The 24,745-nt window shown below is 44.2% G+C and overlaps 1 protein-coding gene across 1 annotated transcript; it reads left to right on the forward strand.

Annotated features, from left to right (window-relative positions):
* The first annotated feature begins 1,848 nt into the window (after nt 1–1,848).
* On the forward strand, nt 1,849–23,906 carry SYT13 (synaptotagmin 13). Its single transcript, XM_034769769.1, has 6 exons — nt 1,849–2,342; nt 9,139–9,361; nt 10,850–10,990; nt 12,913–13,226; nt 19,508–19,637; nt 21,031–23,906. The coding sequence occupies exons 1-6, from the start codon at nt 2,160–2,162 to the stop codon at nt 21,333–21,335; spliced, it is 1,296 nt and encodes a 431-aa protein (XP_034625660.1). The 5' UTR covers nt 1,849–2,159; the 3' UTR covers nt 21,336–23,906.
* The last annotated feature ends 839 nt before the right edge of the window (nt 23,907–24,745 follow it).

The following is a 24,745-nucleotide window of genomic DNA, read 5'->3' on the forward strand; positions in this document are numbered from 1 at the left end:
CAATTAAAAATGTTATCTTGTACTTTTCACAGTATGTATAGGAGGTGGCAAGAAAACCTTGCTCTTGCCATGTGAATGTACAGAAAACATCACAGAAAAGTATAGTATCAAAGTACCACCTGGAAAACGGATTTTTTTCCCCAGCCTTGCTTCCCCAGTTGATTGTTAACAGTTTTATAAAGTTCTCAGTGGTGCTTGTGTGAAAGGTGTTAAAAAGCTACAACTGATGGGCAGAACTAAATTTCCATTTCAAGTTCCTTTTCATTCAGTTCTGTCCTTGTTGGTATCCCACAGCACTTCTCTGCTCATGGACATGAAGAATGATTCCCAATCACTAAGGCTTTTGATTTGACAGTTGCAGTTTTGTTTAGGACCGTTGGAAGAGGTAAAAGAAAACAGAACATCCTGGGCAATGTTGTTTACCCTGTGCCAGCCTTCCTGCTCATGCACTCCTGTCTTCATGGAGCAGCCCTAGGAACCCCAGGAAACTTCACACATTGTTTAATATGAATGTGAGACAGTGAAAAGAGGAGATCATAAGGAAAGCTTCAAGGACCCATTAGAATTAGGCTTGGTAGAATTTGAATTTTATTTTTATGTAGTTTCGATGGATCATATCGATATTTATTTTTAAGTCTTTATTTCTATTTTTAGCCATTAAAATTCTCAGTTGCACAGAATTGTGGGGTTTCTGCATTTTTTTAAAGTTTGATCAATATGTACAGGGCCAAGTTTGATCTTGGTCCAGTCCTTGCAGGGACAGGTATCCACATTACCGGGGAGGGATAGCTCAGTGGTTTGAGCATTGGCCTGCTAAACCCAGGGTTGTGAGTTCAATCCTTGAGGGGGCCACTTAGGGATCTGGGGCAAAATCAGTACTTGGTCCTGCTAGTGAAGGCAGGGGGCTGGACATGATGACCTTTCAAGGTCCCTTCCAGTTCTAGGAGATGGGATATCTCCATTAATTTATTATTATTACCAAAAACACCCTTGGAGGTGGCACTAATTTTCCCTCTTTATGTCAGTCTCAGCAGAGAGAGCACGGACTGAATGGGACACTGAAAATTAATTGCCCTATCATCCCAAGAGGGGATCCTGCTAGGGATGAGGAATGCTGGCAGGGCAGTAAAGGGAAGCATAACCTGCTGCTGCCCATGTTCTATTCTATTCTTCTCTGCTCTGTTCAGGTTTGTGTGTCACATGTCACTGCAGTACCGGAGATCCTTCCAGTAGGGCATTAAGCAATGTGACTACACATCTGTCGCATGTTTGTTCTCTCCTCAGAGGGAGAAGTGTGTGCACTGGAGTGTCTTGGTTTGGTAGGATTTATATATATATATATATAAAAATAAAATATAATATATATACAGACAGACAGACACACGCACACACACACACAGGATAGATGTGTTTATGTTAAAGCAGGCAGGTCAAACAAATGTGCTTTGCACTTGGAGAAGAAGGTGCTGAGGTTTATGGCGGCCCTTGGTTCCTGGGGTAGTCCATTCTACTGTCTCAGGCTGGCCCCTGAGAAGAACTTCTATCTCCCGCACAAACAAGCTTTGCCCTTATTGTAGAGAGTTCATTGTGCCAGTCTCCAGGGCTGTCAGGTTGGCAGCTTTCATCAACCACTTCATTAACTTTAAGTAAAAAAAACCCTAACCCAATTCCCCCCCCCCCCGCCAAGAATTAAAAACGCAGCCCTCCCAAATCCTGCTAAAGAGCTGATCCAACACTTGGACCTCTCTGTGGGTTAGCCTGCAGGGCCCACCCCTTTCTGCTGACGTCTTCCTTCTATCACACATCAGACTTTTCCCAGTGGAGCTGGAAAACAAGCTTCAATGAAAACTGCCTGCTTGCGGCTGTAAAGGGATTGCAGGCACCACAGCCACTACTACTTCTGCTTTTCCCTGCCTGGCCAGGAACATAAAACCAGAAACTCCATCAGCAGGTTGGAGGGGCTGCCTCATTGCCTGGCAAACCTGGGATAATTTATTTCTCTCTTCAGTCACTTCTTTTCCCTGCTGTTATTGAGGCTCTTTTTCCTACTTCAAAGTGAATGAAACCAGGCTAAACTCTGAAAGGGAATGAATGAAATACATACTGCTTGAGAAGAAGAATCGCATGATTCTTGTGTAACATCTGTACAGCCTGAAACAATGGTTTTGTCTGTCCCAGGTATAGCTCTGGGTGCCACCTTGGGGACTGCAACTAGCATCCTTGCCCTCTGCGGTCTGACCTGCTTGTGCAAATGCAGGCGACCTAGGAAAGGACTCTCGGGAAAGGACCAAGACATGGACACTGAAAACGCTAAGCCCAGTATGCTTCACCCAGTCCAGCAGGTAAACCACCTTCTCTAATTTACTGTGCCACTTTTCTGTAAGTGTAGATGGCAGGAATGCAAAACCCATGCCAGACTGTGGTGGGTGATTTATCACATCCTATTTGTTTGCAGGATTCAGGATGTAGCAACATTTCAGTGGGGGAGGGGAGACTCAGGTGACCTGCAAAATGCACAAAGCAACAGTCAGCTCAGCTGTCATTTTACCAAAGAGGAAGCTCCTGGTGGCAAAAATACAGAAAAACAAGATTTGAAATTCCACTCGAATTGTCAGGCTAGATCCCAGGGGAAATCATTTAGCTAGAACAGAAACTGGACTCTACTAAGAACATAGTTGTATGCAGAGTAGGAGCAGAATATCAGTAGTGTCAGAATCTTTTATAATCTCTCTCTCTCTGCACACACATACACCTATGGCTACTGCAGTATAGTGGAAAGGCTTCTGTGTAAACAGCTGGTTTATTATGAAAACAATCCTCCTCCACATGTGAAACGGATGACGTTTTAGGAAAGTTAAGACATGAAGTTAAAATTAGGTTTATAATATAAATCTAGTAACAACCTTAACTGTGGAGAGTCTACTTTCTCACCATGCCTACTGTGACCTGCTTTTTCTTTTCCTTTACACTTACTATAACAGCTATTTTGAAGTGCTGCAAATGCCAGATATCCCTGGTGATCTGACTTAATTGCTCAAAGGATTCAATCAAAATAGGAGCATAGGGACTGTCAGGCTGGAATAGACTGATGGTCCATTTACTCTTGTGTCCTGTCAGTGGCCAGATGCATCAGCAGTAAAGTGTAACACTTCCCTGATGCACCTAATTATGGACTATTCAATACTGAACCTTGGGGAGAATTGTTTTTTAAAAACTTTTTTCCCTTGGCTGATTATGACCTCAGGTCTGAAACATAAAGCCTGATGGTCACTGAAAGTTTTACCTTAGCTCATGTTACTGTAGACGCTATTCTCATTTATACGGGTCTAATGATTTTTTTCTCATTCTTAGTAAGCCTTAATAATATGTTACATCAGCTAGTTCCAATAGCTGATGATACATTGTATCACAAAGTCTTTATTCATTTGCCTTTAAATTACATGGACTGCTCTATTATTTTTGTATCACTGAAAACTGCAGTAAGAGTCCTAATTGGCTTTCTCTGTGCCATTCATTAGTGCATACTCAGTCCCTGTGTAATGGACTCTCTCTTTCTTTCCAAAGTAAATAGTCCCAGTCTCACCATATTTCTGCCGCAGTTGTTTTGAGACAAGATGGCCAAAGCTGATTATTTGCAGTGTTGTAGCCATGTTGGTCCCAGGATATTAGAGACACAAGGTGGATGAGGTAATATCTTTTATTGGATTGACTTCTGTTGGTGAAAGAGACAAGCTTTCGAGCTACACAGAGCTCTTATTCAGGTCACCTGAGCTGTGTGTAGCTCGAAAGCTTGTCTCTTTCACCAATGGAAGTCAATCCAATAAAAGATATTACCTCACCCATCTTGTCTCTCAAAGATGATAACATTTGTGGTATACACATATAATGGCACCAGGTTTCCATATTATTGATTCTTTTGGACTGCCACTAGGTATTGAGTAGATACCCTTACTTAGATCTTTCCCCCTAGACATTACAGCTATTTCTGAAGCCCTCAGTGAGTAGGGTAGAGTGTGTTTTCCAATGGAGATTTGCCTGTAATTATTCTGAATTTCATCTGTTAATGTGTTGCCCAGTTTCCTAGGTCCTCCTCAGGGTTCTCATTAGCTTTGGCTAACCTAATAGATTATTATCTGCTGATTTTTCCAGTTTACTCTTTGATACAATACTACAACAAGACTGAGATTGTCAAAGTTTACAATTAAAAATGTATCGGAATTAGGTGCCCATGCCCCAAGGCTGCTGTGAAAAATTTCATTCCAAACCTTTATTATGCATCACTTTCACCTGTTTCCAGACTGTTAATATATTGAGCAGCACTATTCACAGAGCACTCCATTATCCACTTCTTCACACAAAGACAATTTCTTTTCTAATGCTACTATTTATTGTTTTAGCTCTAAACCAATTTTTAATTCTTCATACGACTTCACCCTTGGAGTAACCAACTTTCCTGAATAGCCTCTTGAGAAAGACTTTAAGAAAAGCCTTTGGAAAGTATTAATACATTTCTGTAGCTTCTCCCTTAGGGTCCCATCCTGCAAATTGCTAAGCATTCTGATCTACCACTGAAATCAAACTGTGCTCAGGGTGCTCAGAACCTCATAGGTTCAGGCTCTCATAATATTTATTAATTTAGCAAAGCTTGTAATATTTTAATATAGTATGTGACCAATATCTTGTTCAATTATTCACCCAGCTCTTAGTACAACATTAGTCTCCTCCTAGTGCTCCAGGGTAATAATGTTTTGGTCATCAGTTAGTTATTGTGGTTAGCAGCTAATATTTTTTTTGCAAGAATTCCATAAAGATGATGTCTTCAAGATGAACAGAGCATTCTGTCACTGAAGGTGCAAAATGTCCCTACTTCCCATATTCCATATGTTTGCTAGTTCTTTCCAAATTAAAAGGAACCTATTGCCAGGAACATGCACTCCCTAAAATGTCTCTGATTTAAAAGTACTCCATATTCACCATTACACCATTGTAAATCTTCAAATCTAGTTTGTCTGTGAAGTGCTGTACACTCACAGACAAACTGTCTGTTATTATAAATAGTCCTGTCTTTTTTGTTGCTGTTGTCCACTAACAGAAAGCTACTTTAATACGCTGTATGTCCTAGCCAGTGCTTGGAACACTTTATTATTGAGGCTTGTCAATATCAGGGGATTCTGATACACAGAGATGACAAAGAGAGAGGAAGCTAGACTATATTGGATCCACTGTTGTGTTGTTTTCTTTAACACTGACCTAACGTTGTTTAAAATGGGACTACATCAACATGAACTAGTTACCTCTTAGGGTGCGCCAGCCGGGTCTACATGGGGCAGTTAGAGCGCTCTACAAATCACACCTCACTAGTGCACTTTGCCGGAGCTGTGTAGACAAGCTCTATGTTTGCTGTATAGAAAAGCCCCAGGGTTCTGAAAAGCACCTATAACCAGGATTGGGTCTTGTGCAAACAAAGATATATCTACAGAACAAGTAAAACGAGGTGGCTTTTATACTGTCACTTTGAAAAAGCCTCAGAGCATGGGACACAGTAACTACCACAAGTTTGTATTGCTTGTGAGTCAGATACAAGATCAGCCAAGGAAATAATCTAGGCCAGCGTTTTAATGATGTCAAGGAGGAACACAGAAGGGTCAAGAGCAGCGTCCTATCTAATTTGGTCTTATTTCATACAGGATGGATTCAGCTCTCTTGCTCTTCACTTTATTTGAGACTGCTGTAGTTTGATTTGTAAAAGGGACTTTCCGCGGGCAATGCTCAGTAAGAGTATCAGCTGCCAGCACTTGCGAAGCAGAGCTGGCAGCATGAACAATAAACAGAGGCAGATGCAGTTGGAGAAGGGGGTGGATTGGTCCCCACTGGTTTGCATATGTCTCTCATCTCTAATTCTGAAGAGCAGACAGACTAACGTATTATGTAAACCCAGTGGAGCTGTCAGTTGTTGTGTGCTGATGGATTTCCTGACTAAGTGTCTGGCTTTTAGCAAGCAGGGGAAGTGATAGTAATAACAATACTTCATATTTGTATTGCATCTTTCATCTCAAAAGTTCCTCAACTGCTTCACATAGTACAGACTTACACCACTGAAATGCAGCCACCTATGGTCTGGAGGGCAGCAGCCAGGTGGATAGCTACTGCAGAGCACTCTTTGTATAAGAGAGAAGGGAGAGGAGATGTTGGTCACAACCCCCAGAGCATGGGACCTTGTTTTGCAAGATATTGCCCAAAGGGTCCTGCCCACTGCACAGAACACAATTGATTTACTTTGGGAAGAGGAAAGTCTGACCTGACCATGCTGGGATTTGAACCTGTTATTTCAAGGAGTTTAAGTATTTCAGAACTGAGGTTTAAATCTCTAAGGGTAAAATCCCACTCCCTCCTTTTTGCCAGCAACAGGTTTACTCACTGTGCAAGTCCCACTTATGGCCAGGGCTGGTCCTCATCAGAGGGGTGAATTTCTCTCTAAGAGTATAGACCAGAGGTCATAAACTAGAGTGGAGAGAACATGGATAGTGGACTATGGTGAACAATCCTGCACTGGCTACCTGGGGAGATAGAGGCAATGACCTAATGGGACTCTTCCATTGCTAATGGCTATGACACTAGGATTCTGTGGGCATCACATGTAGAGTGTGGTTAAAAACCAAACTATATTATTCTTTTTGCTCTATTGAGCTGCTCCTTGAGGAATGGGAATATTCCCTAAGGACATGGAATCTGGGAGCAAAAGGCTCTAACTCAAGAGACTGCTTCTCCCATGGTACCATCCACATTCATTATTAATATGAATCAAAGTAACTAATGGAAAAACATTAATTACAATTAAGAATATTGTCTTGCTCACTCTCTCTCTCTCAGTCTAAATGTAAAATGAAATAGCTTGACAGTTAATGGGACAATAGATCCTTCCACCACAGCATGCTCCCAATAAAATAGTCTTTTCCACTTCTCCAGCACCGTTCACACAAGATCCTCTAAATGCTTTAGAAGCACAAAAGCAAACTGATCAGAGTTGGGGTAGCTCCTACTCAGTCTCTGTTTTTTCCATGGACAAATCCAAATATATGTTCACACAGAGTGATTTAAATTTCACATAGCTGGGATTTACATTTAGAGTGTAGGTGGGGATGGAATTCAATGTCCCATTGACAGATTTTTTACCTGCCTCGCCTTATCAATGAAGGGTTCCTATGTTGGGTGAGCTATAGCAGCAATCCCACAGCTCTGAGTTCATTGTTGTGCTTTTCGCACTATCCTTCTGTACTCTGTGTTGATTCTTGTGAACCAGCATGGGACTGAAACCATAAAATGAACTCTGACCTATCAGACCAAAATGTCAGACCAGCTAATCAAGGAACTTTTACCTTAATTTGTTGATGCTGTCATCTTGTTTGTTCCCTGGAAAGAGCTCAGACACTATGGTGCTGGATGAGGTATAAACCAGAATCAGTAGCCAATGCCTGATGATTCCAAGAGAAATGGAAAAAACCCATCCTACAGAGGACAGTATTGATAATATTTTCCCATGAAGCTTTGAGAGAAAGGCAGGGCCTGTTGATCTAAAACTGAGATGGACCTGACCCCACTCCAAACTTTGCAACTGGCACCTCTCTGTGTAATCAGCAAAACAAAAAAACAAGATCTGAACAGTTCTGAAACCAAGGCCTGAACTTTGTGACTCAGGCCTGTCTTGAGGTCAAAATCCTTACTGCCAAACTGTTATTATTTATATTACAATAGCACCTGGAGATCCCAGTCAAGATCAAAGCCCCATTGTACTAGACATGACAAATGCATAGTAAGAACCATTACCTGACCTAAAGAGCTTACAGTCTAAATAGAGAAGATGGACAACAGGTGGGAGAGGAAACAGAAGCTCAGAGAGATAATATTATTTGCCCAAGGTTACACAGTTGGTTAGTGACAGAGATTAGAATACAATCTAGGCTTTCCGACTCTTAGTCCAGTGCACTATTCATTAGACCACACTGCTCTCACCATGGACTCTATGTCTTTTTAAAGCTATGCAATTTACTTATTGACAGTCCACTGGATCACCATTCCCCAGGTTTGCCCCTGGACCTCCTCTTGAGCCAGTTACCCTTTAAGCAGTTTCACAGCAATTTTCTTTATAGGAAACATTACATATATTTCCTTTGCTGCTTGTATGAAGTTATTTCGCTGCTCGCTTTCCTGGCTCAATTTAGCTGTCACTCCATTAATTTAGTTTCACAACAGCCAGCAATTTGATTGCAAAATTCCTACTGAAGTTAGGATAAAGCCACTCAGAGGCTAAGCATTAGGATATAGTCAGCAGATAACTCCAACCACAGGAAATATTTAGATGAGAGAGGGTAAATGAATGTTCAGAAGCAGGGAACAGATGTTTAGATAGTTGGCTGTAGATGGGGACAGGAAAGAAGTTTTTCCATTGCTGTCCGGAACACAGAGATAATAAGATTCAATATTTGCAGAGCATGTTGTTGAAAGAACAGTAGACTCTTAGGTCCGGCCTTGTGAGGATGCAATAAGCCTTCCCACTTCTAGCGGCAGTCACAATCCCAGTCCTTGTTTTTCCTGAGTCCAATGACAGGAGAAGTAACACAGCACTGCCAATGGCACTGGACATCCCAAAACATGTGGGGAGGTGTGACTGTCAGGCTGTGGCTGGCAAACCTGTGGGAAATGCATATTACACCTTCCCAAGGAGGCAGTGTGAGCACTAGTCTGCCTGATTGTGTGATCCAAAGGAAGCCAGACATCAGTCACAGCACAGACCCAGCTCCATTCACAGCCTCTTAGCCTAGTGAGGCATTGGCATAGACATATAAAATAGGGGCATATTGCTACTGTGAAGTGGGGCGGGAAATCAACAAATGGGAAAGTTTCCCTTTTCTATTGCAAACAAATGTGTGTTGAGGGGTGAGTCTGAAGAGGACACAAACTGAGAAACTGGGCAACAGGTTTGGCAAGGAGATCTCTTCATGGTAGATCAGCCATGTAACAATGGCATTAGGAATGATTGGATGGATCATTTTTTCCCTTGGTCTGGGCTCAGCTGGTTTTGGGCAAGTTGGTAGCATTAGTCTAAGCTATACAGAATAATGAACAGGCTCTTTATTTCAGTTCAGCGTTAAGAAGACTACTGAACCCATCCAGCCTCGGCCCCTCCTGAAGTTTCCCAACATCTATGGCCCAAAGCCAGTCGTGACTGCCCCAGAAATTGTTAACTATGTGGATTATGCCTTGAAGACAACTGAAGAGCCAACTAGAGGAAAAGATGAAGTTCAGGATCAGAACGGAATGAAGATACAAGTCAATGAGGAGTTATTTGTTCTCCCTCAAAATGGTAGGAGCATTTTCAAGTCCAGTGGAACCATTTCCCCTTCAGACTGGTGACCACTGCTCCAATGCCCAGGTGTCTGATAAACAACATAGGACTAGTACACAGGATTAAAATGCAGTTATAATCAGAATGGTAGATGTAAAAATGACCATTTGGGGCTCCACAGTTCTTCTCTCTCTCAATGATCCCATCACAAATGTGCTCAGTTGGCAAACCACCTGAGGCTTGCTCTGTCCACCATCATTTTAAATGTGGTTGATTAAGATAAAGTCAAGATGGAGCCCATCAGGGGGTTCCATTAGTGAAGCAGAGGCACACACCAGTGGCCTGAATAGTTTTAAATCCAGAGTCCTCTGACCTTAGAGAGTCTAATTCTAACTGTTTGCATCTGGCAGCATTTCATGCTTGTAATAGTTCTGTGCCCATATTGATTTTACTTCCTGAGCTGCCTTTTTAACTGCACAATTGATCCAGGTGGCTATAACATTAATACAGTCTTCCTGGGGATTTTCCAGTGGGAACAATGCATGGTTTATATAGAGATTTATTTTTAATTTGAAAAATCACTTGACAGTTTCTTGGTCTCTTTCTGGGCAGAGGCCCACTCTCCCAACCCCTCGTCACTGGGAAAGAAGGAGGCGGGGGGCATTTAAGCATCAGCCTACAGAGTCAGAAGGAAGGCAATAGGACTGGGCTGCTAAAGCAAGCTGGCTGCACATAGGCTGGCACCAGAGCTTGAGGTGTGTGTATCAATCTCTGTGCACTACCAACTCCACAAGTGCTCTGGCTTCCTGCTGTGCCTGATTCCATAGGTCAAGTGTTATTAAAATAAAACAAGAACTGTTTGCTTTCTCCTCTGTATACCATGTCACACTGATTTTGATTCTGACTGGCATTTGCTTGGGGAATAAGTCCCAGCCCCCTACCATTGCTGCCTTCTGGCACCTGATCCAAACAGATACTGCATGCACCAGTGTTTGGCAATAAAATACCATGGCTTCCTTTTCAGTCCTGCCTGTTACTTTACTTGAAGTAATTAACCTAATATATACCCCCATCCAAACAGCTTCACCACTTTCTACCTAGCCAGGCACTGTGGGAATTAAGGTAACAGTTTCCTTCTGTGTGGGAAAGAGGATCCCCTAAAAAGGATTAATTCCAATTGCTTTAGTAAAATTAGTTAACTATGTAAGTGGGATCAGAGTCAGCTGTGAAGTCCTTACCCCCAAAAACTTACAATCTAATTCAGGGAATATGTGAAAAAGAAATCCAAGAGCAAGAACATGTGTCGTTACCATGGGTGGGTAATGGGGTGAAATGTGTGGCTGGCTTCCTAAAGCCCAGGTAGCACACAGAAAGTGAAGTCTGTCCACATCTGGAAGGAGGTGGAAAGTGAGATGGGGAGGGCAGCGCTACAGAACAGAGTCAGTGAAGCCAGGTGGTGAATTTGGCTTGATGAGGAATGAAGCCTTGTTAACTGGGTTACGTCAGTTCCAGGTGCAGTAAAGGATGTGTGTGTCACTGAGCACCTGAACCCTGAGAAAGCAGCCAGCTGTAACCAGGTCCCTGAACTCCGCTATTCCCTTGGGTATGATCGACAGAAAGCTGAGCTGTGTGTGGCCTTTCTTGAAGGTAAGTGGCTCCCTCTCCTGCATACTTTATATAAACAAGCCTTTATTTGAAAGATACAAGATATCTTCTGACTCAAAGTATTTAATCTCCCACCTAATAATCAACATGTCCCCACAGAACTGAGAGACATTTTATTGGCTATGGGGCTTTCAAACTAGAATTGCCAAGAGATTTCACTGCTTGAAAAGAATGCACCATGGTTTAGCCACAGCTCATGCAGTTCAAAGGCAGTATGAAGGAATTAGAAGGAGTTTGTCCTATTCTACCCATGTTAGAGGTGGGCAGATAAGTATCCTTCTTTCTTACTGTTGTTTTAAGGCGATGCACCCAATGAGGTGACAGGCTCAACATCCCCTTCCTCCTCCTCCCACCCCTCCAGCCAAACATTTTTTTTTTTTTTTTTTTTTTGTTCAGCCCTTCTGTCTGGTCCTGTAAAGCAAATCCAGATGAAGGACAAACAAGCACATGGATTTATGATTCATGTAAGTGACAGGAAAATCTACACAGCTTCCCACAGCTAGACTATCAAAAGAAAGATCTAACACTACATACAACAACCCTCTTACTCAGGCCAAGTTGGAGGAAGAGGTGTTTAAATCACATTCCTCTTATATACCCTGTGGATAAGGTAACTCCCTCCAGCTGAGCCTAGCCATGTGGCTGGGCTCTCTGGCAATCTCACTAAGGACAGACAGTTGAGGGATCCTCCTTACTACTCAGAGATAGAATGCTGTTAACTCTCTCCTTGCTAGTCACAGTCCTCCTGGGAGCATAAAGCAGAGCTGAGTGAGTAATGCAGAGAGAGTACAAGTTCCCCCCGAAAACCAGCCCAGCTATCACCTTCCCAAGCAAGGACTGAAGGGTGTTAAATTGCAGCCACCATCCTGGGCAAGCTGCCTGCAACAAGTCCACAGCCTTGAGTTTCTGAGGTTGAGGTGCATGTTCAGTGAGTGGAGCGCTCATACGCATGCTGTACTCTCCCTGTCAGCTCAGCAGGAGCTCTACTCTCTTAAAGAGACAGAGGAGTCTCCTGGGTAGCAAAGACTTGCCCGCTCACAGCTGCTGAGCCAGTGGGCAAAAGGGCAGCTTTCCACTGACAGACATGCATGCTGACTTTTGCGGTAACAAAGAGGCCTTGTTGCTACATTACCCAGCTGAGGAGTAGAGACATTGCTGCAGCCCTTGGCCTGGAGGGCTGATAGATTCGACACTGTTCATGGAACGTGTGAAATGATACTTTATGTACATTTTTCATTTGAGACCTTTCAGCCTCGGGATGAAAAAGAATAGGAAAATCTGGCGCTGAATATCAGGAGGAAAATCCTACACTAAGCAATTAGACTGTGGAATGGTCTCCCAAAGAAGCCATTTCAAAAAGACTGGACAAAACACTTGGGAATGAACTTTAGGGACATACTGTACTGGTCCCTGGGGGATGGACCAGATGTGCTAAGCAGCCTTGTACACCTCTACCTTCAGTGACTGACCAAGTCCCTTTAATGCATTTTATATGAGGCTCTCTTTCTGATCCAGTGTGAAGATAAATTAAAATCCCCCCTTTCCCCCTGAATATTTCATGTTGTGTCTTCTCAGGCTACTGGTTCAGTGCCCTTGAATGATGCACGTTTACTTGAGTGTGATGCAAAATCTCCCAGACAATAACAATATCCCTGTGCATTTGCTGAAGGACAAGGACAATAATATTCTTGGGTATGTTGAAGGAAAAATAAATAACTTTGGGCCCTGGACTTTGGTCTCTCCAGTGCTAGTTAGAAGGAACAGCAGGTTTTAGCAACATCTTGGATTTCATTTTATGACTATAGTGAGCCAGGCAAAGGCCCCACAGCCTTCTGCCTTTGCATACCTAGCCCTTGTGGTAGGATGTTTCTTTTAATGCAACCTTCCCTCTCCTTGTCCTCCAGCTATGCATGGAAGCATGATAGGGGACCAGGATGCTGGCTGTGACTGCTACATCCTGGGCACTTTGATGAGCAAATCTGGCACCACAGAGGCCCAGACAGTGCTGAAGAAGAAAGTGCACCACATCATCTGGGAGGAAGCTCTGCTGTTCCCGTTAGCTGAGGAGGAGGTGCTAGAAGGGATGCTGACTCTCACCTTGAGGAACTGCGACAGGTTCTCTAGACACAGCATTGTTGGGGAAATTAAACTGAGCCTGGCTAATGTGGGGGAACCCTTCAGAATGGCCCAGTGGGAGAAACTGAAGACCCCTGAGAAGGTATCATGTCAATACTTATCAGTAGCTCAGACAATATAACAAGTTAGTTTCCAAAGTTAGAGACGCTTATTTCAATAGACATGTAATAACCAGGTCTGCATTTACACTGGGCCAGATTCTGAGTGGTGATGAGCCTCCACAACTCCAAAGACTTCAAAAGATCAGCGGCACAACTCAGTATCTGACCATTTCAGCAAGTAATCAAAGTGCTCCAACTCAGCTCCTAACCTTATAGCTCCCAGCACACATCCCTTCCTTCTCTTTGTGTTACCTGATAATCAATCACTGAACTACAGTAAAAACAACAAGGAGTCCTTGTGGCACCTTAGAGACTCACAAATTTATTTGGGCATAAGCTTTCATGGGCTATACCCACTTCATCAGATGCATGGAGTGGAAAATACAGAAAGCAGGTATAAATATACAGCACATGAAAAGATCCGAGTTGCCTTATCAAGTGTGTGTGTGTGTGTGGGGGGGGTCAGTGCTAACTAGGTCAATTCAATCAAGGTGGATGTGGCCCATTTCCCAGCATTTAACAAGAAGGTGTGAGTATCAACAAAGGGAAATTTTTTTTTCTAGTGACCCAGCCACTTCCAGTCTTTATTCAGGTCTAATTTGATGGTGTCAAGTTTGCAAATTAATTCCAGTTCTGCCGTTTCTTGTTGCAGTCTGTTTTTGATTTTTTTTATTGAAAAATGGCCACTTTTAAATCTGTTATTGAGTGTCCAGGGAGATTGAAGTGCTCTCCTACTGGTTTTTGAATGTTACAATTCATGTCATCTGATTTGTGTCCATTTATTCTTTTGCATAGAGACTGTCTGGTTTGGCCAATGTACATGGCAGAGGGGCATTGCTGGGACATGATGGCATATATCACATTGGTAGATGTGCAGATGAATGAGCCCTTGATGGTGTAGCTGATGTGGTTGGGTCCTATGATGGTGTCCCTTGAATAGATATACAGACAGAGTTGGCAACGGGGTTTGTTGCAGGGGTTGGTTCCTGGTTAGTGTTATTGTTGTTTGGTGTGTGGTTGCTGGTGAGTGTTTGCTTCAGGTTGGGGGGCTGTCTGTAAACAAGGACTGGTCTGTCTCCCAAGATCTGCGAGAGAGAGGAATTGTCCTTCAGGATAGGCTGTAGACCCTTGATGATGCACTGGAGAGGTTTTAGTTGGGGGCTGTAGGTGATGGCTAGTGGTGTTCTGTTACTTTCTTTGTTGGGCCTGTCCTGTAGTATGACTTCTGGGTAAAGAAAGTAACAGAACACCACAAGCCATCACCTACAGCCCCCAACTAAAACCTCAGCATGGAGATGCATTGCAGAGCTGTGGGGGGGGTGTGGCAAGCAATGGAATACAGAGAGTGCTGCAAGTTAGGATTGAGTGGAGCTGCATGTTGGAAACATCTGCCTCTATCTTGCATTAATCTAGGCAGTGCTACTATTTTTTGGTTTTTGTGAGTACCGCATGAATTTTGAGCACTTGTGAATTTTTAAAAAAGTAAACCCTGAGCACCAGAATCAAATAGAGACAGGATTGAGACAGAACCCAGGTTCTGGACAGAGCAAACAACACAGCAAGGGACAAGCATTACTGACATTGTTGCTGAAGACTGAAATAAGTAATCATCTGGCCTTGTAATACCTGAGGACTGCACAGTAACTTTATTTGAATCATAGAACTTGGAATCTGCATCACCAGTTTCCCACAATGCTAGTTTACCTGGACAGTACTCAGATACTACAGTGATGAGCACTATAGAAAACCCTGAGATAGACAGATGGATGGTAGGAATTAATGGATGGCTTGGATCAGTTTAGCAGATGGTGTTTATGGCCTTGGCTACAGGGGAAAGTTTTACCAATTACATTGGTAGAACCCCGCCCCCACCCCCACGTGGACACACTTGTTCTAGTATAAGAGTGGCTTTTTTTGGTTTAACTTAACCCCTCCCCACCCAAGCCACACTTCTACTGGAATAAGAGTGTTTACACAGGGGATTAGATCTGTATAATTGTATTGGTCAACATTCACACCTTAGGCTATACCGAAAAAGTTTTTCCATAGAGACGAGACCAAAATCTGCTCCAGTAGCCATTATACAAAAGGTGCCAAGAAGCTCCCTGTATATAGGATTAGGAGACACCAATACATCTTCAAGATGACAGGACCCTAGACATATTGTTCCTTCTGCCATGGTTCGTCTTTACAGCCATTCACTTGATAAGGCAAGACTGATTCCTTTTCTAACCCGCGAGGAGTAGGTTAACATTAACAGTGGCTATGAACAGTGCCCCAGTTTGAGCTGAAAGATGTGCCGTGAAAGCTGTATTTGCGTCATCAGGGACCTGGGCGAACCAATCATTACACAGCCAGCTTAAATACAAGTCATGAATCATTAATTGAGAGCCAGGGCGGGAGGGAATGAGGGAGCAAGAGAGAGAGGATCAGAGATAGGAGCTATTTTTGTCAGCGTACATCCAGGAACAATGTTGCTGGGATTTGTTTAAAGTTGGATATTTCCTTGAAAAGCCGTGAGCTGCAAAAATGTCAAACCCACCCTCTCTGGAATACTCCTACACAAATATAAGAACGGAGATGGGCGCTCACAACTGGCCAGGTAATGTCATTGTTCTTCGGAAACGTGTAGAGTGCTGCCGCTGGTTCAGAGCAACGTTCACCACATTATAAAAACTTCAGATGTTAGACTGGTTCCACTAGTCGTGTCCTCCTCCCCCCCCCCCCACTCGTTTAATGCTCTCTGCTTCCATAGCACTTTCCATCTCAAGATCTCAAAGTGCTTCACACACATTATTAACTGATGAAACCTCACGGTGCGTTGATGTGGCAGGTAGTTAGGGTCCGGCAAATAAGTGATTTTTTTTTTTTAGTTCACTGCAGTTTTGAAAAATTGAAAAAATAATTGGTTCTACCTGAACCAAATCTAAAAATTCAGAAGAATTTTGATGAATCAAAAAAGTCAACCAAAATTTCATTTCCAGTTGAACAAAACATTTCATTCAACCTGAAACAAACGGTTTCATTTAATTTCCAGGTATCTTATAACATTAAAAGCAAAGGAAATGAAGAACTAGATTCACAAAACAGCCAGAGGAGGAGGTTTCACTGGAGCAGGGATTTGAAATTGGGTCTCCCACATTTTAGGAGAGTGTCCTAATTGCAGTGGTGTAGGGTATTTTGGGATAGGGCTTTCTCAATCTTTTCTGTCAAAACTGTTCTATTTTGTATAAAATACTTGGATAGCCAAATAGTCAGTCCTCAATGCTGCAGAGCAAGTCATTGGCTATGTCTTTACTGGGGGGGGGAGAGGAGGGCGGGAGTGCGTGTATGTGTGTGTTTACGGTGAGATAGATAGCTCTCTTGATATGAAATCCTAGTGGAGACAAGTAACAGCAGTTTTTTCCTAGATGTAGCTAGTGGAGGTACCTCAAATAGTTACGCTGAGGTGAGAGCCACCTGTGCCTTATCTCCAGTGGGATTTCACATTAAGAGCGCTATCTTCATGTGTAAATACATAATATTTTCAGTGAAGACATAGCCATTGTCAAGAGTCTGATTAGAATCCATGGCTACTGCCTCTCTTTAGATTAATTTAGATTTAGGACACTTTTTTTTCAGAAGGTGGATGAGTACAAGGTTTTCAATGCTGCCTGCGCACCTTACCCGAGTTCATGAAAAAGTTTTACATTGGCTCCTCTGAGGATTTTGCTTAATCTGAGTTTGGAGTTTCCCTGGTAATGACTTCTTGGCTGGTTTGTGTATGAGTCATTCCAATCAGATAGTTATGAGAGCAACATTTTCTAGAGAGTAAATCTGTTGTTAATGAATGTCTGTTCACATCCACAGCAGCCAGCAAGCAGAAAACTTAATCTGAAATATTTATAGCCTACTTAGAACTGAGAGAGGAAGGCACAAAAAAGGCCTGGATAAGGGATCTCTCTCCTAAAGATTCTAGTCTTTGTTGGGAAGTCCAAAGGGAATCCACTCCATTGAACAGTGGCTTTCAAGGACCTTTCTGGACCATTAACCTCACATTAAAATGGGGTTTCTGTCACAAGTTGGTGCTACTTGAGTGAATGATTACTTCCTCTTTGCTTCCCCCTTTCATATCTCTGTGCACACATATTCTCTCTCTTTCACTCCTCTGACTCCCCACCAGAAAACAATGTCATTTTCAAAGGAAAGATCAGTTGTCAGCGTGATTATTTTCCACTTGTTCTGCCTACAGGTATACATGGGGGCGGGGAAGAGAGAGAGAGAGAGAGGAAGGCCAGAAGGCTAAGAAGCCAATCACTAATGGCAGAAAAGGAATACCTTGCTCATTCAGAGCATCTACCTTAAAGAAACTAGAGCAGGGGTGGGCAAACTTTTTGGCTCAAGGGCCCCATTGGGGTTGCGCAACTGTATGGAGGTCCCAAACAGCCTGGCCTCCACCTCCTCCCACTTCCTGCCCCGACTGCCCCGCTCAGAACTCCCAACCCCTCCCCCCCCCCCCCCCACTCTTTGTCCGCTCACCACCCCCTTCCGGGACCCCCACCCCCATCGAATCCCCCCGCTCCCTGTCACCTAACTGCCCCGACCTCTATCCATACCCCCGTCCCCTGACAACCCCCCCGGGACTCCCACCCCCTATTCAACCGCCTTCTGTTCCTCATCCCCTGACCAGGGCCGGCTCCAGGGTTTTTGCCACCCCAAGTGGTGGGGAAAAAAAAAAGCCACAATCGCGATCGGCGGTAGCTCCACCGCGCCGCTTTCTTCTTCGGCGGCAATTCGGCGGTAGGTCCTTCCCTCTGAGAGGGACCAAGGGACCCTCCGCCGAATTGCCGCCAAAGAGCCCGACGTGCCGCCCCTTCCCCTTGGCCGCCCCAAGCACCTGCTTGCTCAGCTGGTGCCTGGAGCTGGCTCTGCCCCTAACCACCCCACCGGGACTCCCACCCCCTATCCAACAGCCCTCTGCTCCTTGTCCCCTGACCACCCCCTCCCGGGACCTCCATCCCTAACTGCCCCCCAGGATCCCACCCCCTTATTCAACCCCTCTGCTCCCTGACTGCCCTCCCAACCCCTATCCATATCCCCGCCCTCTGACAGGCCCCCTGGGACTCCCACTCCAAACCCTCCTTGTTCCCCATCCCCTGACCACCCCCCCAGAACCTCTGCCCCATCCAACCGCCCCCTCCTCCCTGACTGCCCCCCAGGACCCTCCACTCCCTTACCCAACCCCCCCACTCCCCACCCCCTTACCAGCAGCAGGAACTCACAGCCGCAACACCCAGCCAGAGCCAGCTGCGCTCCCCACGCTGCCCAATGGGAGTGGTGGGCCAGAGCACGGCCTGCACGGTGGCATGGCTGCAGGGGATGGGGGGACAGCAGGGGAGGGGATGGGGACTAGGCTCCCCGGCCGGGAGCTCAAGGGCTGGGCAGGACGGTCCCATGGGCCGGATGTGGCCCATGGGCCGTAGTTTGCCCACATCTGAACTAGAGTTTGGGAAAATAGAAGGAATCACTCTCAGATTTGGCAAAACAAATGGCACACGTGCTGATTTTATACATATATTTTTAAAATACCCTTCCAAGCTTAAGTGACTAGCTCTGGTTCATTCGGTGTATGAGTGTAAGTGTTGTGGTACCCATGGGCATTTTCTTCTCTTTCCCTGGGGATAGCCCATCTGGATTATTTAAAGCCAGGACTTAAAGTTTAGACAGAATGTCCTCACACAAAGGGTAGCTGATATAAAGGAACAAATTACCACCAAAGGAAATAATCAAAGCAAGAGACATGAATTAACTGGAATGGCAGCTGCGGGATAATCTGTCAGAAAAGAATAAAGGCTAAAGGATGCAGCTAAAATTTCTCTGTTTAAATCTTTCTGGTACTGCCCAGCATACTATATCTGTTACATCCCAACTCTCCATTCTCTCGAGTAAATGTCCCACTGAATGATGCTGCTGTTAGGAAACAGTTATTTTCCAGCAGCTATGAAAGGGTTAACCCACAGAGTCAGGTGAATCAGTGAGGAGAGCACTACTGTGAACTTCCTTTCAGCTGAGTTCTGTCCAAGAGCCTCCTCTTTGCTTCGTTCCATCAGACCTCAACTAGTCTAACTGGGGATCCTTGTGTAATAGGGCTAGGATCCAGAGACAACGTGACTTGCTGCATTTGAGAGTTTCTCATTGATCTTTGGCACCACATTGCTCAATGGTATGGACAAGACTGGATTTTGAATTTGCCTCTCTTTCATGTTTTTCTTCTTGACTCTAGGAGCCAGATGCAGGCTATGGGGAGATACTCCTCTCCATCAGCTATCTGCCAGCAGCAAACCGCCTGCTTGTGGTGCTTATAAAAGCCAAGAACCTCCATTCCAAACAGCTGAAAGATCTCCTGGGAAAAGGTGAGTGAAGAACAGCAATAGGGGAACTGGGCAAATTTCTATAGGACACAATGGAACCAGGGTGATCTGATTTATGGTGAGTCAATACAGTAGGGTGACCAGACAGCAAGTGTGAAAAATAGGGACAGAGGATGGGGGGGGGGGTAATAGGAGCCTATATAAGAAAAAGATTGCAAAATCGGGACTGTCCTTATAAAATTGGGACATCTGGTCACCCTACAATACAGTCACAATCTAATCTAATGCCCCTCGTCCCCATATCTAGAAACCCTAGTCATATACTAGGTACACAGTACATAGTCATATATTCACCTGCCTATTCATTGTAACTGTATCATTCTACGACCATTAATGGTCTAATTACAGATAGACGCCAATGGTGGCAAAGACTGCATTGTGTGGTGTGGTTTCAGGACAGGCAAGGAGAGGGTGGAGCAGAGGGGGTTCAGCAAGAGCCAGCAGCCTTGCTACTATATTGCTAAGCAGTGCACAGCAGTTTCAGATGCTTCGCCACACTCTCCTGTGAAAGAAGGAGTTCTGCTTGTGTATAATGATCCTTTCTTGCCCTTGACCCATCTGAAGGCCTTCAAGGAGTAGGGTTGGTAAAGGGAGTCAGTTATATTCTTCCAAGACTTCCCTCCAACCTGCAACCCTGAGGCTACGTTAACTTGCACTGCTTCATCCTCTGCACTGCAGAATGTCCCACCACATCCCCTTATGGGAAGAGTGGGAGAGTCTTTGGAAGCATGCACCTGCAAGACCTGTATAGCCAGGTGGTAGAATGGAGGCAAAGGTCATCACTGTGAATCCTTCTTGCCTCCTGTGATCTCATGGGATCTGTAGGTTGAAGAAGGAATCCATAGGATTCTTTCAACATGGGACGAACCATGTCCACTCTGGCAAAATAATTCATATTAGAATTCAGCAGTTTCCTTTTCCCATTGCAGGTTCTTTCCATGTAGGGAAATGGGACCCATTGCTTTTGTGGATGGAATACTGGATGGAAACCCCAAACTTCGGAGGTGTTCAGAATCCAACCCCATATCTGTGTTCTAAATTCCATCTCTGGCCTTCAGCTCTATCCCAGGGTACACAAAAGCCTTGGATTTAAACTTCCCTGAACGCCAAAGGAGTGTTCTAGATTCAGATGCTGATCTCCGTCTGAATAGATTGTAGCATCTGCTATTTTATAACATCTGCCTGGGCATCTTGGACTTAATAAACTGTGATTAAAAAGCAAAAATAACTAAAATAATTTTAAGAGAGGAAAACAATTAGAAGTTGCTCATATGCTTTTCCTTTGGTCTATAGTCATTAGTTCAGATTCTCTTTTAATGACTGACTGCCCGTGCTCATGACTGTGGTGTCTTTCTTTCCTTCATTTCCCATGCAGATGTATCTGTCAAGGTGACCCTGAAGCACCAGTCTCTGAAACTGAAGAAGAAGCAGACAAAGCGTGCAAAACACAAGATCAACCCAGTCTGGAATGAGATGATCATGTTTGAAGTGCCCCATGAGCTGCTACGCGCCTCCAGCGTGGAGCTAGAAATGCTAAGCCAAGATGGCCTGGGGCAGAGCCAATCACTGGGCAAGTGCAGCCTGGGTCTGCATGCCACAGGCACAGAGAGGAACCACTGGGAGGAGATGCTGAGGAACCCGAGGAGGCAGATAGCCATGTGGCACCAACTTCATATGTAGCCATGCGATCTCTGTCATGACCAGCCAACTGCCTTTCATACTGGGAGGTCTCTGAGTCAGGAGGAGTAAGCCAAGTTATATTTCATCTTGCAGGAATGTGAACCACACCCATCCACAAAATGACCAATCACAGCATTCTGTTATGGACACTGCCTTTTTCGGGTTTCCTGCCACAAGGACTCTCTCAAGCTAGACCAGGCAAAGTCCTGGAGCCTACATTGTAGGGAAGAGTCAGTCCTGAATGCTCTCCTAGGGATGGAATGCATGTCCCCAACAGACCTCTAACTTCTACAAGGACAAGATTCTGACACTGAAAAGCCGCTGGTGAAAATAAATGGGGACTCTCAGATAGGCTTTTGTATGTGTTATATTTAAAGGTGAGCTGAAAAGGGAAAAAATGGGTTTGCGCTATTATTTACTGCTTTATGATGGAGAAAGAAGGCCTGATTTTTATTTATTTAGTTAGTTTTCTGCTTATTTTTTATTTTATATGTTCAGGTCTTATCTACCCTGCTTTCCCTTGAAGACTCTATAGATGACTGGTGAGCTAGCAGGTATACAGCATACTTAATCAGGTTTCCCTTCTATGGTAAGAGGGGAAGTGAGTTTTATTCACAGTGTTCAAACCACTTTGTCTTTTTATTAAGATTTTTAAAATCAAACAGTTGACAAACCATTTAGAAGAAAAATTCTCTTTGTTAAAGGTTTAACACCTCTAGCCCTTCAATTAATGGCAGAGAGAGATCTCCCTGTCTGTCTGTGTCTACCTCTGCTACAGAGACCGCCAGCAAAACCGGGAAGCGCAGATTAACATTTCTAAGGTTAATACATACAAGAAGAATTTTTCTATGAATACAAAATGAAAAAAGGGCATAACCCCCCTTTGTTTGTTTTTGCCACCATAAGTCTCTTTTCAGAAACACTGGATTTCTGAGTTCCTCTTGGGAACGTAGAGTTCAGGCTCAAAACTCAGGCCTTCTCCCATCTCAGAATGTGGTAGCCAAGCTTCTCTAGTGGAAGCAACTGGGCTCTCTGCATGGTTCGACCTCACCAACTTAGAGATGCTAACACACACGCTATCATTTCCACCTGGTATATACTTAAAATCTGTCCCTATACTGTGAAAAAAACAAGTAATGAAAATAGATGGGCCAAAAGGTTATAACTCAGTCCCAGGTTTCTAACCCGTCAACAAACCTTCCTCACCAAAGCCCCCATTGGGGTGGTGGTCTCGGCAATAGTTGTCTTTTGCAGTCAATGTTTTCCATATTGCTTTAGGTGGCCGTATGGAACAAAGAGCAAAAATAAACTGGTTCCTGAGATATGAAAAAGAGAGAAGCTATGTGAAGGGAAAAAGAGGCAGAAACGTAAAAAGACAGTAGAAGAACACAGAGAAAAACAGAGAAAGATGGAGAGAGAGAGTAGATCATATAAAAAGAGCGAGAGAGGCAAAGAAGCAGAGGTATTCTCCTGATAGTGTACTGTACATACCCAGCCTTTGAAGTGAGCACTGCCAAAACCTGTGTCTGGATTCCTTCCTGTTCCTTCGTTGCTGGAGTCTTTGATATCTTGGATTCAGGGTGCTAAAAGCCATTGAAAACATGAAAGCTTCAAGGTCTCTTATCCCAAATCTATATGTGTAAGTAGTGTATCCCTCTTTCTCCCAGTGTTCTTGGGGGAGCTCTCCTCTCTGTCTCTCACATGCAGGTCATGGACATAAGAATGGCCATACTGGGTCAGACCAAAGGTCCATCTAGCTCAGTATCTTGTCTTCCAACAGTGGCCAATGCCAGGGGCCCCAGAGGGAATGAACAGAACAGGAGATCCATCCCACAATTCAGAAAAATCACTGACTGTGTTCTATCCTGTTATTGCCAATGAATTGCCACAAATCCTTCTACTTACTGCCATCCTTTCTGCTTAGAAATAGACTCATTTCTGAAGTGAGCAGGTGTTGGATATTCTGATTATGTTCCAGGAAGCAGATGAGACTGAGTAAATTACATAGGATTGTTTCACCAACAGTTTGGGTTTGATACGGAGGTGCCATATTGAAACCCAATCTTAGTTACCAGCACTGCTTAGAAGAGCAGCCCAGAAGGCTGCCAGGTACTACATCATCTCCGGACTGAATGACTTTCTCTTCACTGGCCCACTAACTCGCCATCACCTTTCTCTTGTGCTTTTGAGATTTGGCATGGCTTAAGTGTAATCATTTACACTCCTTTCCATGTCTGATGATACCCCTTCTGTATCCCAAAAGAGATATTGCTTTGTCCCTATGAGCTCTCTGCTTGTCCTGCCACTCCATTGCAAACAGCGGGCTCACCTTTAAGAGACATGCCTGGGGACAAGGCATTCAAGGGGCTAAAGATATAATCATACTGTCCATAGCTCTGGAATACTTAAGCAATTACCCAATCTCCACCACATTTGGTCACTTTAAACCAGTATTATTCAGTTTGTTCCCTGGCTTACAGAAGATTGCTGCTTAATTAATAAGCAAGAGCCAAAATTCTGAACAAGATGGAAGAAAAGCCCGCACAAGACTCACGGAGATGCTAAAACCATCTATTCGGTTACCAGGGCCGGCTTTAGGCCAATTCCACCAATTCCGGCCCCGCGCCTAAGAGGGCCCCACACCCAGTGGCAGGACCACCCAGAGTGGGGGGCAAGTGGCAGAGAATCCCTTCCCTGGCTAGAGGCGCCTTTTAAATTTTTACTCACCCAGCGGTGCTCCAGGACTTTGGCGGCACTTTGGTGGCAAGTCCTTCAGTGACGCCAAAGACCCAGAGCGAGTGAAGGAACCGCCACCAAAGTCTAGGAGCGCCGCCCAGTGAGTACAAGCCCCACGTGGGTTTTTTTTACGGGGTTTTTTTTTTTTAGTCATCCCTGTGGGGGCCCTGTCAAAACTGTTCGAATCAGGCCCCACACTTCCTAAAGCCGGCCCTGTCTGTTACAATATGTACTGTAACTGTAGGGTGCTGTATCCCAGCTGTGTGGATAATTCTGTTCTCTGTTAGCGCTGAATCAATGTACCAGCGTGGAAGTAAGGGAGGATAGCTGGAAAACATTGTTGGTTATTAAAGTTTCCATGCTATGTTTTGTAAGTCAGTGTTATATTTGGTTTCCTTGCCTAATTCTAATGATGTAGCAGCTATATCCTGTCCTCCCTAAACTGCCCCTGCAATTTCAAACTTCCAGTCCTAAATTGTTCAGTATGTGGCTGTTTCCTGTGTTTGTTATGCAAAGGAATTTCATTTCAGTGATGAATGATCACTATATATCCTCACCAGGGTCAGCATGAGGCTCAGTAAATTGATGGACTCAGTTATGCTTTCACACATTGAAATGCAACTCCATTAAAGTCAATAGACTTGCACCAGTATAAGTGAGAGGAGAATCTGGCC

This window comes from Trachemys scripta, chromosome 4 (genome assembly GCF_013100865.1).
Source record: "Trachemys scripta elegans isolate TJP31775 chromosome 4, CAS_Tse_1.0, whole genome shotgun sequence".
Classification (NCBI taxonomy): Eukaryota; Metazoa; Chordata; order Testudines; family Emydidae; genus Trachemys; species Trachemys scripta.